Genomic DNA, 17,924 nt, shown 5'->3' with positions numbered 1-17,924 from the left:
TAAGGCCCTTTGTGGTTCTGCTCCTACATCTCTACTCACTGCCTTACTCTCTATGCTTGGGTTATATAAGCCTTTCCAATCCTTGAACCTCTTATCACAAGGACTTTGCGTGTGCTGTTTCTTTCTTTATGATGTTCTGCTCGCAACCGTTTACCTCCTACTCACAGATCACTCAGCTACTCAAGGGAGGCCTGTTCTGATCCCATACCAAGTCAGATCCCGTGTTAATATGCTCTTCTCTCTCTTTTTAAACTTTTTATTTTATATTGGAGTATAGCCTATTAACAATGTTGTGATAGTTTCAGGTAGACAGCAAGGGGACTCAGCCTCACATATACATGTATCCATTCTCCCCCAAACTCCCCTCTCCATACGTTCTTGAAGAACTGTATTCCTTTCCTTAGAGATTTATCTGACATTTAAAACTTTTTAGCGTGATTACTTGTCTCCACTGCTAGACTTTGCTCTCCACGAAAGCAGAGACCATATTAGTTTTGTATTCACTGTCGTCATCAGTGCTTTGTATCTGCCTGGGACCAAGGTGCTCAATACATTTTTGTTGGAAATGAATCTAATCTCTGTCTTAATACTTTAGTGATAGAGGATGCTACACCATAAAGCTAGCCCATTTTAGTGTCATATTAGAAAAGTCTTTTTTGTATGGGGTTCCATGTAATTTTTATACATATGATTTCTGCTGTTTGAAACTGTAAAACTAAACAATTCCTTTTTCATATGATAACTCCCTCGCTGTTTGAAAACAGGTTACATATTCCCTTAGATTTTTCTCTTTTGCAAATTAAACATCCCCAATTTCTCAAATATCCTCTATTCTAAATCCTTCATGATTTAGGTGACTTTGCTTCGGAAATGTTCTTTTTTGTCAGTGTTTCTTCTATTGATAAAATGTGCTCAAGAGTCTAACATGGTGATCAGTGAAGAATCTCCTTGAACTATTATTCTCTGATGCTGGACAATACCATTACTAATCCAGGCTAATTTGCTTTTTTTCCTGCAGTAAATCACACTCTTGGCCCATACTGAGTGCTCAGTGCTCAGTAGTGTCTGACTCTCTGCAACTCTATGGACTGTAACCCACCAGGCTTATCTGTCCATGGGATTTTTCAGGCAAGAATACTGGAGTGGACTGCTATTTCCTCCTCCAGGGGATCTTCCCTACCTAGGAATTGAACCCGTATCTCCTGCATTGGCAGGCAGATTCTTTACCATCGAGCCATCTGGGAAGCCTGGCCCACCCATACTGAACTTAGAATCAGTTACAGCTCCAGTGTTCTTTTAAAATCAGCACCTCCCCCCCCGCCCCCACCATACCCCTACATTCTAGGTATTGTGCAGTTGTTTTATTGAACCTAAGTGTGAGACCTTACATTTATCCCCTTTGCAGTTCACTTTTTTGGGGTCCGTTTCTGCTGCCTATTGAAGGTTTCTTTGATTCTTTCATTTTATGCAACACATTTGTGCTCTGTTCCAGTGTTGTTTCATCCATAGATCAGTAGGTTTAATGACCCTGCTTTCTGTGCCTCCATTCTAGCCACTGATAAAAGGTAGGGTACAATGGGGTCAGAAGCAGGCCTTGAGCATGCTGCTAGAGACCCTCTTCTAGGCTGGCACATGTCAGTACATTTCAGGTACCATTGCTTAACTACAAATGTATCTCCTTTAATCCGGACAAAACCTCCCTGCGAAGTAAATAGTATTAACTTTGTTTTACTCCGAGAGAGGGGCTTAGTAACTTGCAGGTTCACAGCCGGCAAAAGGCAAGGTTAGGATTTGAACTCAGGTCACTTCCCCAATTTACTTGACAGGGTATAAAGAGTAGATTTACCTTCTTACCTAAAACATTTTAGAGCCTCTGTAAAAGTTTAATTTTTTAAAACTACTTTCTACCTTTTGGAAAATCTAAACCCCTTTGGCCCATCTCAGATTGTCTTGTCTTCTCTTCCTGTAGCCATAACTTAACAACCACCCATCCATGTTTAACAAATAGGGTGAGCCTTGTAATTCTCTTAAAATGGGTTCTGTATTTCCTCTTTGTGGGAGAAAAGCTATCTTGAGTTATTACTGCTTTGGGTTGGTTTAGTTAATTTTGGCATTCTGACATCATCTTGTAAACGGTATTTATGTTTGCTCTATAACTGAAGATTTGTTGTATCACTGTTGCTGATGTTAGCATTAGTAATCTGTATTTCTTTTCCTTTGCTTTTGCTGTCCAAAAAGAAAGCATCATATTTAGTCCATCTGGCTCCAAGGTCATCAGAACTTGGTTAATCCCTAAATTACTTTGAAGCCCCTAATCTTAAAAGTAAAGAACCTGAAAGAAAATAATTTTTGTCTTTGTTGTTTTACTGTATTTGTCATATGAGAAAAATATGGAATGACAAGTTGGATACATTTTATAATACAATCAATTTAAACATATCTGGTTCCTTTTGGCTTTTCGAAAGATTCAATTAGGTAATAGATTTTCTCAGCTCTTTTAAATTTTTGCTCGTAATGAATCAAGATGCTAACGTTGTAATTCTTATTACTGACATTGACTGTAGACTCTTATTTATAAATGACCTCCATGTACAAATGGCTGCCACTGCCTCCGGCCCCCACACTGATTTTCAGAACTCTCATGCTGCAACTGCTCTGGAATCATGGAATGAGAAGCAGAGAAAAGAATCTGAAATTGTAGCCTTTATAGCTAAGGAGAGCTGACTCTAGGTAGGGGGAGACTCCTTAGTGACGTTCCTCTCATGTTACATGCCAGGTCCCTTAAACTACCACTCAAACCACTCCTGAAGAAAAAGGAAAGGGAGGAAGATAGGCTTTCCACATTGCCTGAACTTTTCTGTACTCTTCTTCTTTTTTTTTTAGATTTTATTTATTTATTTAGCTGAACTGAGTTTTAGCTGTGGCATGCAGGAGCTTTCAGTTGCGACTTGTGGGGTCTAGTTCCCTGGCCGGGGATCGAACTCGGGCCCCCTGCTTTGGGAGCACCGAGTCTTAGACCCTGGACCACCAGGGAAGTCCCCTGTACTCTTATCTTTTAAAATTACTAGACATCTCTCATATTGGAGATTTAGCAGTCCCATTCTGAAAATATACATGCGTTAAGGAGAATAAAACCAATGGATTGTCTTCTTCATGAATCCTTATATCTGGTGGAGGTAATTTGTTTTAAGAAATAGGAGCAAGACGACGTTAAATAGGAATTGAAGGGAGAGAACACTCTTAGGTGTTGAAAAGGGTTTAGAAAGATGTTAGAAGTGAAATTTACCTCATCTGGCTGTTGGTCTGGGTCAGGCTAGCATATTGAAAAAGCTCTTGTAGTCTAGTCCAGAAACCTAACCATTTATAGCATTTTATGGGTGAATGACATCTTTACTAAAGACCAGCCTTCAGATTAGAACACAGTGGTAAATTAGGGACAGTTCACGGGCAGTACCACAAGTCAAAACAAATAATTTTAAAAGTCTCCTAGTTCCATTTCTAAGTCAGGGTTTTGCAATCTTGTGTGCAACAGTTACTGTTTTTGTGTGTCACTCCTGTGATTTTATTAAGTATTTTCAAAGGCAGTACATTTTAGAAAACAGAATTGAACTCTTTACAGCACTATCAGATAGCTTCTTTCTTTTTTTTTTTTTTTAAATTACTGGTTTACTTTTATTTGTATAAAACAATGATTTGTGAAAATAATATGGTAGAAATTGAACCTCATGATTTTTAATGAAAAATTAATGCTGAAAGGAGAAATTCCATCTTTTGGCTCTTACTTCAGCTCAAAAATCGCTCTTAATAGGCCGATTTCACACCCTTGGACAGTATTTTAGAAGACATTTAAAATGCCAATAAAACTGATTGACAGTTTTAAAATTATATATATGTATGATGGCTGGATGGCATCACTGACTCGATGGACCCGAGTCTGGGTGAACTCCGGGAGCCGGTGATGGACAGGAAGGCCGTGAAACCCAGAGGAACTGATGATTAAGGTATTCTTTATAAGTGTTTAAGTCAGACTTCAAAGGTGTAAGGTGAAAGTATATTATTTTACTGTTGGAAATTCCTGAATTGGTGGAACAGTGAACTCTTGGAAACAGGCTGTGTTGGCAGTGCACTAGGTGCTTGCTGTAATGCTATTCTGAAAGGTCCATACTCTGGTTACGGTGTATCAGGGAAAAATCTCGTAATGAAGTCCTTGATCATTCAGTGTTAATGCCCTTGAATGGGCTCTGAGACCCACCTTACATTGCCTTCAATTTCCTAGTGATTCAAAGTCATGATTTCCTACTTATTTTTTTTATGATGCAAACTAGATAGTCCTTGTATGACTGTAACTATTTCTAGCTCTGTGCATTTTAAACAAGAATAAGTCATATATATCTTAAGAGATTTCAAGTATGCTATATACTTATATCCATGTGCTCACTGCCCAGGTTGTAAAAGTATTTACATATTGTGATATTTGCTTTATATCTTTTAATCCCCCAGAAATAACCACTGGTCTAAAGCTGGTATAAATCCTTTCTGTTCACGTCTATGTAGGTTTGTGTCCCTAACCAATATATTGTTTTGTGTGTCTTAAAAATGTATATAATGGTGTTATATTGTGTATCTCCTTCTGCAACCTGAATTTTTTCATTTGAGATTGTCATGTTGGAATTATATAGAGTTAGTTAAGTCTGTTTATTGTGTAGTAGTCTATTTTGTAAATATACCGCAATTATCTGTTTTCTTAGAGGACAATTTAGGTGGTTTTCAAATTTTATTTCTTCTGGTATGCACAGGAGAAAATACTCATACATACAGAAATATACTTTTTTGTCTATATCTCCTTGCATATGTATGTTGAATTTCTTTAGGATATGTCTAGAGATATGGATCTATACCCTGTTTGTAGAATTGCTACATAGAATTGCTGGGTAATCAGTTACCTTTATCTTTACCTAGTTATACAAGTTTGTGTTCTTACCAACAGTGTATGATTACCTGTTCCTTGTGTCCTCTCCAGCACTTAATATTGAGATATTTTAAATTTTACAGTATGATAGGTATAAAATAATACTGTTGTTTAAATTTGCAATTTTCCCTAATTACTAGTGAGACTGAGCATTTTTCATATTGATTATTGGAGTTTCCTCTTCTGTGAATTACCTTTGCATATCCTTTGCCCATTTTGTTGTTGTTGTTGAGCTGTTTAGTGATGATCTTTTCATGTATGTAGAGTTTTAGATTTAAATTTTATTGTAGTTATAACTCCCCATTTTTAACCTCTGTGTATTAGTGTGCTTATATGTTTTAAGATCTTTTCCCACTTTGAAGTCAGAAAGATTTTCTTTGAAAAGGTTTAATGGTTTGCTTTTCATATTTTGGTGTTTGATTCATCTGGAATTTATTTTTGTGTTTGGTGTGAATTAAGCTAATTTTATCTTTCCCATATATATAACCAGTTGTCTGAATATCATGTATTGAGTCCATCCTTTTTCCCACTGATCTGTAATGCTACCTCTGTTTTATATCCGTTCTAAGTCCGAACTCTTTTCTGTTTCATCGTTCTATTTGTCTGTATGTGCACCACTACCAGTGTCTTAATTGCCATAGCTTAAAAATTATTCTTGCTATCTCGTAGGGTTAGCCACTCATTTTTCTTCATTTGGCATTTCTTGGCCCTTTTCCATATGAATTTTAGGAGCAACTCAGTCTCTCCTCCTTTAAATTGTTTTATGTTTAAGTTTATTGCCATTGATTTTGACTTATATTTTTTCCTTATATATCCACGGGGCAGATATAAAGATCATTTCAGTAAAACTGAGCTGAATTACTCTAAGAATCTGATAAGCTGATTTCTTTCCTCCCTCTCTTCCTCTTTCCTTCCTTTTTTTAAACCATGAAGCCAAAAAGTGCTAATAATTTATTGCAACTTTGTGCTCTATAGATTTGAAATCAAGTGAATTAGCATCAGCTGTTTATGAGTAATGCAGAGTGTTTTGGTCCTTTGCTAAATTCGGAATGAAGTGTTAAGTTCTGATGTATTTTGCACTATCTGCCATGGGGTCCCTGAGTGGGACACAACTGAGCGACTTCACTTTCACTTTTCACTTTCTTGCACTGGAGAAGGAAATGGCAACCCACTCCAGTGTTCTTGCCTGGAGAATCCCAGGGACAGGGCAGCCTGGTGGGCTGCCGTGTATGGGGTCACACAGAGTCGGACACGACTGAAGTGACTTAGCAGCAGCAGCATGTAGATCTTTGGTAAGAGAAAATGGGAAAATTATTAAAGTAACAAATATGTTGTCATTTTTGAAATCCAACATTCACTTTTTTTTTAATTTAAAAATTATTATTGTTATTTTTTGGCCAAGCAACTTGCAGGATCTTGTTCCCCCATCAGGAATTGAACCTGTGCCCTGAGCAGTGAAAGTGGGGTGTCCTTATCACTGGACTGCCAGGGAATTCCCATCACTGGTGGATTTTTTTTTAGTGTGAAGTATTTTTTAGTGTTATGTGCATATGAACGAACGTTTTCTTACTTAGACAAACAATTAAACTAGAAATTATCATTCTGGGTCTTCCAAAAAATATCAGTTTTGGGGAGATTAAAACATTTTGGTTATCCTAGTTACTTTTCTCCTGGAGAATAGTACCGACAAAATTTTGTGAGATGATAGCAAACTTAGATCCTACTGTTTAGAACAGAGCCTGGCATGGAATGATTGTTGAATGGATGAATGACTATTTCTGATTAACCTAGTAACTTATAATTTTGGACAAGGTGTGTAGTTGTATTTTAATGTTATGTTCTCTGCCAGGCTACTGAAGTCATTAGTAATATAGCATAGATCTAATTTTAAAGAGCTACTGGCCTCCAATACAGTCCTTTTTCTTGATCTTCATTTATGAAGTCTAAGTTTTTTGTTTATATAGACTTTGAATCAGTTTACTACTTATCAAGCATCAAAATAAACTTAATTATAAACTTTTATCAAGGTAAAGGATGAAATGGACCAAGAGCATTATTGAAGCCTTCTTTCCTATATTTTCTTCTCTTCTATTGTAGAAGGAAATGAACCTTTTTTTTTTTAAGTTTGCTTCTCTTAGTGCATTGATTCTCAAAGTAGAATCTGTAGACCAGCTAATGAGCATCACCTGAGAACTTGTTAAAAGTACAGATTCTCCCTCCACTTGATTTAATTAGAAACTCTGGGGGTGGGGCCCCTGCAATCCCTTAAGAGTTCTGTACCTGATTCTGGTGAATGCTTAAGTTGAGGACCATGGACTTAGGATTGTAAGCTCTTGGATTCAATTTCTTACAAATTGTTGACGATCCCCCCCAGATTTCCTTCCAAATGTATACTCAGACTTGTTATTTCTACATTTCAGGGTTATTGAATTGTCTTTCCTTTAATACCTTCACCAATATCCAATTTTCAAACATTTAAGAAAACACAAGTTATTTCCTGCAGTATCAAGAATCAGGTACCCTGACTGACTTTGATATACTAGATAGCATAGTAACTACAGTTAATTTTAAAAATATTGTATTCTTGAGATTTGCTAAGACAGTAAATCTTAAGCGTTCTTACCACACACACAGTGGTAACTCTGTGAGGTGATGGGTCTGTTAATTAGCTTGTTACCATAATCATTACAAAGGTATACTTGTATCAGAACACCACATTGTATACCTTAGGCACAATTCCCATAAACCTGAACTTGTGCATGTATGCCTGTGATCCAGCTGTTCTACTGGAGAGGGTAGGTGTAGGGGTAGAGGAGTGTGTGTATACATGTATATACGTGTGTATATACGTGTGTGTGTGTATAGTATAGATATCCAATAGAAATGCATAGACATGTTATTCAAAAGACATGTATGAACATATTGTTAGCAGCAGTATTCATGATTAAGAACTGGAAACAACTCATGGATAAATAGTAGTAGCATATTCATATAATTATACACTATAAATAAAAAGCAAAGAAAATGAGCTATTGCTACATGCCAAAACTTGGATGAGTCTTGTAATCATAATATTGAAGGGTAGAAGTCAGACATGGAATAATACATGGTATGCTAAGTTGCTTCAGTTGTGTCCAACTCTGCGACCCTGTGGACCGTAGCCCACCAGGCTCTTTTGTCCATGGGATACTCCAGGCATGAATACTGAAGTGATTCCATTTATATAAAATTTTCAGCAGGCTAAACTCATCTGTTTGATTTCTGTCTCTGGTGGTAGAAACAAGAGAGTGATTTTTTTTAGATAAATTGAACTTCATCAAAATTTAAAATTTTCATATATCAAGGGATACTACCAAGACATGAAGAGAGAGCCAACAAAATGTGAGAAAATATTTAATAATCATATGTCTGATAAAAGTCTAGCATCCAGAATGTATAAAGAACCGTTACAATTCAACAATAAAAAGAAACCTGATTTTTAAATGGGCAGAGGATTTAAATAGATACTTCTCCAAAAAAATATGTGAAAATAACCAACAAGCACATGAAAGATACGTGTTCACCATCATAGTCATTAGAGAAATAAAAATCAAAACCACAGTGAAATGCTACCTCACACCCACTAGGATGGCTATAGTTTAAAAAAGGTGACGATGTAGAGAATTTGGGATGCTCATATACTGCTGGTGGGAATGTGAAATGGTGCAGCCCTTGTGGGAAACAGTTTGGCAGTTCTTCAAAAAGTTAAACACAGAATGATCCAGCAAGTCCAGCAAGTGACTGAAAATGTATGTTCATAGATAAACTTGTACATGAATGTTCATAGCAGCATTATTCGTAATAGCCAAAAAGTGGAAATTATCCATCAGCTAGTATAGATAAAACAAATGTGGGTTATCCATGCGATGCACCGTGATCCAGCCCTGGAAAGGGATGGCGTGCTGTCACGAGCAACAGCATCGATGATCTTGCGAACATTATGCTGAGTGAAAGAAGCCAGTCACAAAGATGACAGATTGTATGATTCTATTTATATGAAATGTTCAGAAGAGGCACGTCCATAGAGATAGAAAATAGATTAGTGGTTGCCAAGGGATGAGGGAGGCGAGCATCGGGACTAACTGATAATGGGTATAGGGTTTCTTTTTGGAGGGCTGGAAGTGTCCTGGAATTAGAGAGTGGTGATGATTACACGGCATAGCGGATATACTAAAAACCACTGAAGTGAGGGTTTCTACCTCCTTATACATTTGAGATGTATGCCTTAAGATGCTTCTGTAAGCTTAAGAATAGGATGCTGTGATCCTTAAACAGGACCAAATGGAGCTCCAGTATGTACTTGAGTCAAATTCGAGGTAGCTGTGGGATTAAAACACAGTCTTTTAGTTTATTCACCTAGAAATCAGACTTTTTTTTCCTCTTCTAAGTGTACAAAATTCAGAATGAGTCATGTTTAAAAAATCATTTAGAGAGAAGTAATATTCTTGTGTTATGAGAAAACAAAAATGTTAGCTAGAGTGAGGCAAATAATGTTCTTTAGATTTTGGCAGTAGGAAAGAGAATTGTGAGCTAGGGTGTTTGCAGGTGTGTAAAGCTTTTAAAACAGTGCCTCGCAGGAAATAAGCTCTCAAAACACATTAGCTACTACTATTGACACTGTCCCCCGCCCCCAGCCACCAAGTGGATAATCAGTTGTCTCAATGCCTTTTATTGAATTGTTCAGCTTTCCTCTACTGTTTCTAAATTTTACCTATTAAGTTCTTGCCTGGTTCTGTTTCTGGATTGCTTTTTCTACTTCATTGAACTGTTTCTGTACTAGTACTATGTCGTTTTTTGTGTGTTTTTTTGAACTGTACCAGGCAGCCTGTGGGATCTCAGTTTCCTAACCAGGGAGGGAACCCAAGCTCTCAGTGAAAGCCCAGAACCCTAACCACTGGACTGCCAGGGGATTCCACTACATTGGTTTAATTACTGTGTGTGGTGTGTCTAGTAGGGCCAGTCTCATTCTTTCTGAAATTTTGCTTGGCTGCTTTCACAAATTAGAAAAGACTTTGTTCCCCTCTCATTTTGCCTACTACGTTTACTTTGCCGGTTACAGTTTAGATTGAGTTTGCTAAAGTCCCATTGGGATTTTCTTATAATTACATTAAATATATAGGTTAATTTGGAGTTGATGATATCCTTACAGTATGTGCTTCTGTTGGTTTTCCTCATATGGATCTTATATTGATTAACTTTCTAGATATATTTCTCAAACTATTTTTTTAATTCCACAAATATTTATTGAGTGCCTGTTATATTGTTCCAGGTACTTCTCCAAATTTTAAAGTAATGTATTTTGAGGCATTAATGAACTTTCCCAAATTAATGCAGTCATGGAGAGGAAATTATTCACAAAGCCAAGGACTCAGTTAACTAGTTTATGATTTGGTGTTCATTTTAATGCTGAATCATTGGTTAATCCACCCAGTATAAACAAAATTTTAACTCTTTGTATATTTATCAAAAGATTCTGTGCTTCAGAGCATATTTTGTAATTTCTTACTGAGCTTATTAATAAAAAGTATGTTTTCTTAATTTATGGACAAAAATCCTTGTCACACTGTCACACTGTAGTCAAAGAAAACTAGATTTAACCAACATGGTTTAATTATGAAGAAAAAACACAATAAGCAAATTATGAGACCTTGTCTTATATTTTCGTGAATAATGACAGTATCCTTACAGTTATTTTCCTGATGTGTGTGAGGTCATCACTGTTTGTGCAGAAACAAAGATCTGAAATGACATATACCATCAATTAACTTTAATACAAAACTTTTAATTTGGCTAGTAAGGTAACACCTATTTATTTTTTAAGTTGGAAAATGCAGAAAAGAGGAAAATTAATTAAATCACTCATAGTCCCATTTTCCAGTCACAGTTGTTTTTTACATTTTGGTGTGTTTTTATTTAATTGCTTTGCTATACTTAAAAAATCAAACTGTAAAGTAAAATTTATATACATGTGTATATATACACACACACACACGTATATGTATACTGTCCTGTGATTTGAATATTGTGAACATGTATGAAGTAGACATGTTTTACGTAGCTATCATTTTGAAATAGGACTTTTAATTTGCTTCTAATTCATCACTGTAAAGTAATGACATAGAGGACGACTTTGTACATAAAAGTTCTCTATATTTTAAATTATTTTCCTAAGATAAGGGTTATTTATTGTAAAAATAGTTCCAACCATTCAGAACTCTGAAAAGTGAGGATGTTTCACTTATACCTTCTTGTTTCACCTCAATGATAACTACTGTTAACAATTTACTATGTCTTTTGTAATTAAAAACCGTGCTCTACATACTATTTTTAATACTGTTTTATACCTTTTTAAAACTTAGCACTATATTGTGAATATTCCCCTTGTCAGTATGTACAGAGGTACCTTGACCTTTTAGATTGCTGCATACTTGTAATGCTTTTAACCATGGTGCTATTCACGGCATTTATTTAGCTTTAGGTTGTGAATTTTTTTTTCTATTACAAACGATTATTGCATATCTCTATGATGGTCATAATAGCTGAGGTTTATTGAGTATTTACTCAGTACCAGGTAAATCATAGTATCTCCTTTAATCCTCTTGTGTATGTTTGGGTAGGTGTGGATTTTTTCCCATGTCCTCATGTTTCTGTTCCTGTCCAGGGGGAGAGTAGAACTTTAGATCAAATTTCTTGCCTCTTAAGGAAGAATTATTACAGAGGAAAAAAAAAGTCTTAACTCTTCTCCAGAGGAAGAATCGCCAATCTTAGTATGAGACACACACAGGAGTGTAGGTTTTATAGTTCCTTGTTTTACATTCTGGGCCCAGGACTAGCAGGCCAGTATGGTCAGTAACCTTAGACTGGCCTTTTAGAGGTAGATCTGGCCATTCTCCTAGTTTGTGATTCCTACAGTTGAGATGAGACCTTGTTGGAAAGTGAGCTGTCTGTCCTGGAAACCTAGCTCTCTCTCTTTCAGTAGGCAAGAGATTGGGTCTCTTGATTAGGTCTTTGTTGCATGAGTGTAGGTACCTTATGGGAGAAGGCAATGGCACCCCACTCCAGTACTCTTGCCTGGAAAATCCATGGACGGAGGAGCCTGGTAGGCTGAAGTCCATGGGGTCGCTAAGAGTCGGGCACAACTGAGCGACTTCACTTTCACTTTTCACTTCATGCATTGGAGGAGGAAATGACAACCCACTCCAGTGTTCTTGCCTGGAGAATCCCAGGGATGGGGGGGCCTGGTGGGCTGCCGTCTATGGGGTCGCACAGAGTCGGACATGACTGAAGCGACTTAGCAGCAGCAGCAGCAGGTACCTTATATCCAAACTATATTTTGTAGTTTGAACATTTATACTATCTTTTCAATGGGAATTATTGGAGATTGCCCAACCATTAAAAAAACCAGACTGTCATTTCTCAACTTCACTGAGGTATAACCTCTGCACAATAAAATCTGATCAAGACATAGAACTATCTCAGAAAATTACTTCTTGCTTTTTTGCTGTCCATTTCACCCCCATCCCAGTTGATCACTGATTCTGTGTGTATGTGGTTATTCTAGATTAATTTTGCCTCTTCTGAGATTTCATCTGATTATAAGATGAGGCTTAAATAACTTAAGCACCTGGCTTTACTCAGCATTATGTTTTGAGGTTTACGCATGCCGTTACGTATATCAGGACGTGGTTTCTTTTTAATTGCTGGGTGGTGTCTATTGTATGCCTGTGCAACAGTTTGTTTATCCATCGACTGTTGGCAGATCTTTGTGTTGTTTCCATTTTTGATTTATGAATAAAGTTGCTGTGGACATTTGTGTACAAGTCATCGTTTTCATTTCTCTTGACTTAAAACCTAGGGATAGATCTGCTGGGGCACACTGGCCTTTTAAGAAACTGCCTCACACCTTTGCCAGTATTTAGTGCTGTCAGCTTTTTACATTTTCCTTTGTGTGTTTGTGTGTGTTTCTTTTGAATACCAAAACGGGAAGTCTTTTCTTTTTTTTTCCCAATATAATTTTGTAAAGGAATTGTAAGGCCTTACAGGGTGTCAGGAGGTTCATCTATGTGAATAGTTACTAGTCTGAGATGCATAATGTGAAGGGTATTCTTACAGGCTCTCCTCAAGATTACTATAGGACATACAAGTTTGACTTATTTCTACCTATCACTTTTAGTCCTGCAGAACTTCAGAATTTTAATAGAAATTATTATTTCAGGAGTCATAGCAGAGTGATTCCGTAGGCCTGAAGACAGGTTATTACTGATGGCCTTTCTCTCACTGCTTTAGACTAGCAACGTCCAATAAAACTGTATGCAGTGATCCCTAATAGCCACGTGTGGCTCTCGAAATGTGACTAGTGCACCTGAAGAACTGAGTTTTAAAATTTTAACTAGTTTTAATTTTAATAACGTGTCTAGTGGTTATTTTATTGCACAGTACATTTCTAAAATATTATTTTTCAGGAAACACATAGTTGAGCGAGACTTGTTAGTTGAGCTGTCTCTGGAGCAGGTTCATATAGGTTGTCCTACTTCCCTTTCCTGTGGAGGAATTTGTGTCTCTGGAGACATGTAACCTAGGCCTGAAGCACCACAGAGAAGACCAGTGGATTCATGAGTGTTGCAGTTATTTGTAATGAGGTCTTTTAATTAGGTACTGCACGCTTTGTTTTTGTTTTTTTTAATTTTGCCCTACTAATTCTTCAGTAAAAAATAAAGCATATACTTAAAAATCTAATTTTTAAAGTGAACCTTTGAATGAAAGTATGTTATTTAAATTTGAAAAACGGCAGTGTTGTCCAGAGGAGTCCTGGTTACACCCCTCTCCCATTTTTTGGGGGATGAGAAGAAGCCAGTTCTCTTCCTATACTTTAAAGGCTCTCACATAAGTAATGATGTAATTAGTTAGTCACTCAGTTGTGTCCGACTCTCTGCGACTTGATGGACTGTAGCCCTCCAGGCTCCTCTGTCCATGGAATTCTCCAGGCAAGAGTATTGGCATGAGTTGTGTGTCCTTCTCTAGAGGATCTTCCTGATGCAGGGATTGAACCTGGGTCCCATGCATTGCAGGCAGATTCTTTACCATCTGAGCCACCAGGGAAGCTCAATGATACAATTACTTCTGCTAAAGTTTCCTTTAAAGGTTTGTTGAGATTTTCATGCTTTAGAGAAGCAATGAATTAATTTTTTACATTTCAAGTTATTAAGGAAAACATTTTATAGTCTTTAGACAGTTAATTGTTCTAGTAACTCAAATAGTTAAACCTATAACTAAAATTTCTTGTCAGTTTCAATCTGTTCATTTCATAGTAGTTATGTGGACATTGTGGCTGGGCTTTTGTCATTGTTTCCTAGAGGCAAGGTCAGTATTAGAAAAACTGTGGAATTTTCCTTTGCCATTATTGTGATAAGTAAACAGCATTTATTTATAGGGACTTATATTCTGATGAGAAAATGAGATATTCTGCTTGGCTTGCCATAAAAACACAGATGCTTCTAGATTCCAGTAGGGAGGCCTTTTGCTCATAGCATCTGTTTCAGTTACCCAGCCAGATGACTTCTACAGACTTTTTCGCTCTTTTAAAGGACACCAAATCTTTGACAAGAAAGCAAGTTCACAAAGGAAAAGGTTAAGTTAGCGTTTTGTAAATTTTTAAATAACTTTGGGTGTATCGATTCTGTGTTAGTTAAATTGTATCACTTCCTAAATAACCTTGAAATGTCCTTTGCATCCATGTTCTTTGAATTGTTTATTCTGCTGTTGAGGTAGATTGTATTGATCCATAAGTTCTTCTGTTCAACAAATGTTTGATGAGCGCTGACTGTATCCAGGCCCTGTCTTAGCCTTGAGAACCGTAGACATGAACAGGTACAGTCTCAGTCCTTGAGAGTCTTATGTCTTTCATGCAGTATAAACAGACAGTGAAAATATTCTTCCATTTGACATTTGTCTTTTCAGGAGGGGAAGGTGTTTAGGAAGGTCTTCTAGAATATGTAATTCCTGAGCTGAGAAATTGTGGGACGAGTAGGTGTTGACTAGGCAAGGGGCTTGGAGTTAGGGAAGAGAGGAGAATGTAAGAGAAAGAAGCTTTTGTAGGTGAGAGAGACCCCCGGGGTGAGTGGGAAGCAAGGTCTGCACATTTGGTCAGGTGGCTGGTCAAACTGTGACTGTGGGCAGAACTACTGTCTCATTCGGAAAGCAGACTTGTGACCTGAACCTTATTTGTGTCGTGTTCTAAATTATACCCCGAAGGATTATCCTGCAAACCCTTCAGGTGCACATGCCCCACTTTAGAGTCCATTGCTCTGAACGGCTGGGATAGCTGTGTTGAAACTAGCCTTCTAGTTTCAAACAAAAGCAAAGCAGAGTAATTTATTTCCCTCTATAAATTTGTATTTGGAAGACAAATTTATGGAGAATCAGCTTTGGCTTGATGTTTGAAGAATGAGCACGTTAGTCATAAACAGACTACGAATGTCATGTCTCACTAACTAGGAAACCCTAGAGGATGGAGGAAAGATTATTGGTTACATACCTTGTATGAAGGAATGTTTTTCTCATTGCTGTTGGCCAAAAGGACAGTTAATTGCCATATTATATTAAATATACCTGTAATTATTTTTGTTGGGAGATACTTGGAAGATAGCTTTTATTAGTCTATAGGAGATATGGTTCATACTACTTGGAATCTCTTATGAAGAAATGTTTTTTCATGATACACTTTATCAAATTTATATCATCGCATTTTTATCAGTCAGAATCTTTTATTTTTTGAAGAAATGGAAAACCCAACCCAAGTAAGCTTGAAGGAAAGGGGATTTATTGACTCAGCCAACTTTCAGAACTGGTCTCCAGGGCTTTAACTTCTTTGTCATGTCTGAGTTTCAAGGTATCTGTCTTTCTCACCTTTGCTTTCTCTGGGATAGTTTTATTCTTTCAGAGCAGAAAGTCCTTCTTCATGTGGTAGTGATATAAGGGAGAGTACCTGTCTTCTCGCACCTGTCTATGTAAAATCCTATGGATGGATTAGGACTCTGATGATGGCCTGTGTGCTGTGATTGGCAGGCCCACAGGAGCGCATGGAATGGGAAAGGAACAGTTTCTGAAAGGCAGGATTTGCTATTACCACAGAGGAAGGGGTGCCAGGAGTCAAAAACATTGTGTTTATTACAAGTAATGGGAAATAGAGAACAGGAAGGCATAACATATTCTTTAAGGATATAAAAGGTGATTTAATTTTGTTTTCCTAATCATTCTTATAGAGTATGCAAGCTGCAAGATGTCCTACAGATGAATTATCTTTAACTAACTGCGCAGTTGTGAATGAAAAGGATTTCCAGTCTGGCCAGTGAGTATCTGACTTCATTTTCTTCTTACCTGCAAAGTGGTATTTTAGAAACTTGTCAAGAGTTGTTTTTTTTTTTTTGGAAACCTTGGAGTGTAAGTTTTTAAATTCCTCTTGCTGAATTGGAAAATGGAAGAGATGAAAAAGAGTTGTATATTTACTGCATCAAATTTTGGTAAATATAGTGTTTTCTAAGTCATGCATAATTTTTTATATGTAACTTTATTTTTCCATTGGTTTTCTTAGCAGAGCTAAGCATACTGGTTATATGACTCATTATATAGCGTAGTCATTAGGTTTTTGGCTCTGGAGCAGATGGTCTGCGTTTGGATCCTGGCTCTGCCTATTACAAACTGGGTGACTGTGGGTAGGTTATTTACCCTGACTGTGCCTCAGTGTGTCGACCTGTATAATGGGGATGACGACACCATCTTCCTCAGGGTATGTGTGAATATTGAGTTACACAAATAAATCACTTAGAACAGTGCCTAGCACATTAGTAGGTCCTTAACAAATATTAGCTGTTTGGTCATTGTTACTCTGACAACCCAAGAGACAAGAAAATTGGAAGATGATCAACTGTAGAATCTTAACAAGCATTTTTCATGGTCATTTAAAAAAATACACATATTTATTTTTTAATTGAAAGTTAATTGCTTTTCAGAATTTTGTTATTTTCTGTCATACAACATGATTCATTGTCATTTATTTCAGTTCATTCACATCACCCACTGCCCAAACTTCTAAATACCATGCTACCAAGTTCAGTGCCATCCACAGTGCTTCTAAGGTTGGTAGAAATAAGGACATGAAGGGGCAGTACCAGAAGGCAGGCTAGGGAAATGAGGAAGGAAGTGGGATTTTAGCTGAGCCTTTTTCTGTTTTTAAAACTATCTTCGAAATACATGAGTCTCACAGAATTAGAATTGCTGTTTGTGGTTTTTGTCCTCAGAGTAGAGGGCTACATTACGTGATAGTATTACCATTCTTTCCAGTCCTAAAAGTTCTGTGATGCAAAACTTTCTACATATAAACTGGACTATATATTATATATAATCAGTGTGAGAATTTGCTTATGGAATTCTTTTACATGTCAAGTGTTTACTACACATGATGGGGTTACTTAAAATATAGTGGCTATAAGGAACTTGTGTCCTACTGACAAAATGATATGTATAGAAATGTTAGCCATTAATATTTTTTAAAATTATAGTATTCTAATAAAAAAAGATAGTGTTGCTGTAACAAGAGTTTGAAGCTTCTGTCTCCTACACAGTCTTCTGAGTTTCTTGGTATAGGAGATTTATCATAAGATAACTATATTTCATCTGTTTACTTGCTGTGTTTACTTCTGAGCAGGGTGAATTAGAACAAAATGCTTTGAAATAGTAAATATTGATATCTATATGAAAGCTGATATATTTCATGAAAATTTTTCATTTTTACCACCTTTTAAATTTTATAGGCTGTTATTCTTTCAACCTGTTGTGGAAATCTGCAAAGAGATTTAAGGAATAGTCCTAAAAACTTTTTTTGGACTGCCATATCCATGGCTCTTCTATCTCTGGTTCT

General features: G+C 36.8%; 1 protein-coding gene across 2 annotated transcripts in view; it reads left to right on the top strand.

Moving 5' to 3' along the window:
- Window positions 1-17,924, top strand: part of NSF (N-ethylmaleimide sensitive factor, vesicle fusing ATPase) — a 148,121-nt gene that overhangs the window by 2,293 nt on the left and 127,904 nt on the right. For both annotated transcript variants that reach the window (NM_001304614.2, XM_005220972.5), the window contains exon 2: window positions 16,270-16,355. In NM_001304614.2, the coding sequence (NP_001291543.1) occupies window positions 16,270-16,355 (86 nt within the window). The remainder of the gene's footprint in view (window positions 1-16,269; window positions 16,356-17,924) is intronic.

The sequence above is a fragment of the Bos taurus genome, chromosome 19 (assembly GCF_002263795.3).
Source record: "Bos taurus isolate L1 Dominette 01449 registration number 42190680 breed Hereford chromosome 19, ARS-UCD2.0, whole genome shotgun sequence".
Taxonomy (NCBI): domain Eukaryota; kingdom Metazoa; phylum Chordata; class Mammalia; order Artiodactyla; family Bovidae; genus Bos; species Bos taurus.
Note: the sequence above shows the minus strand (reverse complement) of the source record. Positions and strands in the feature narration are given on the sequence as shown.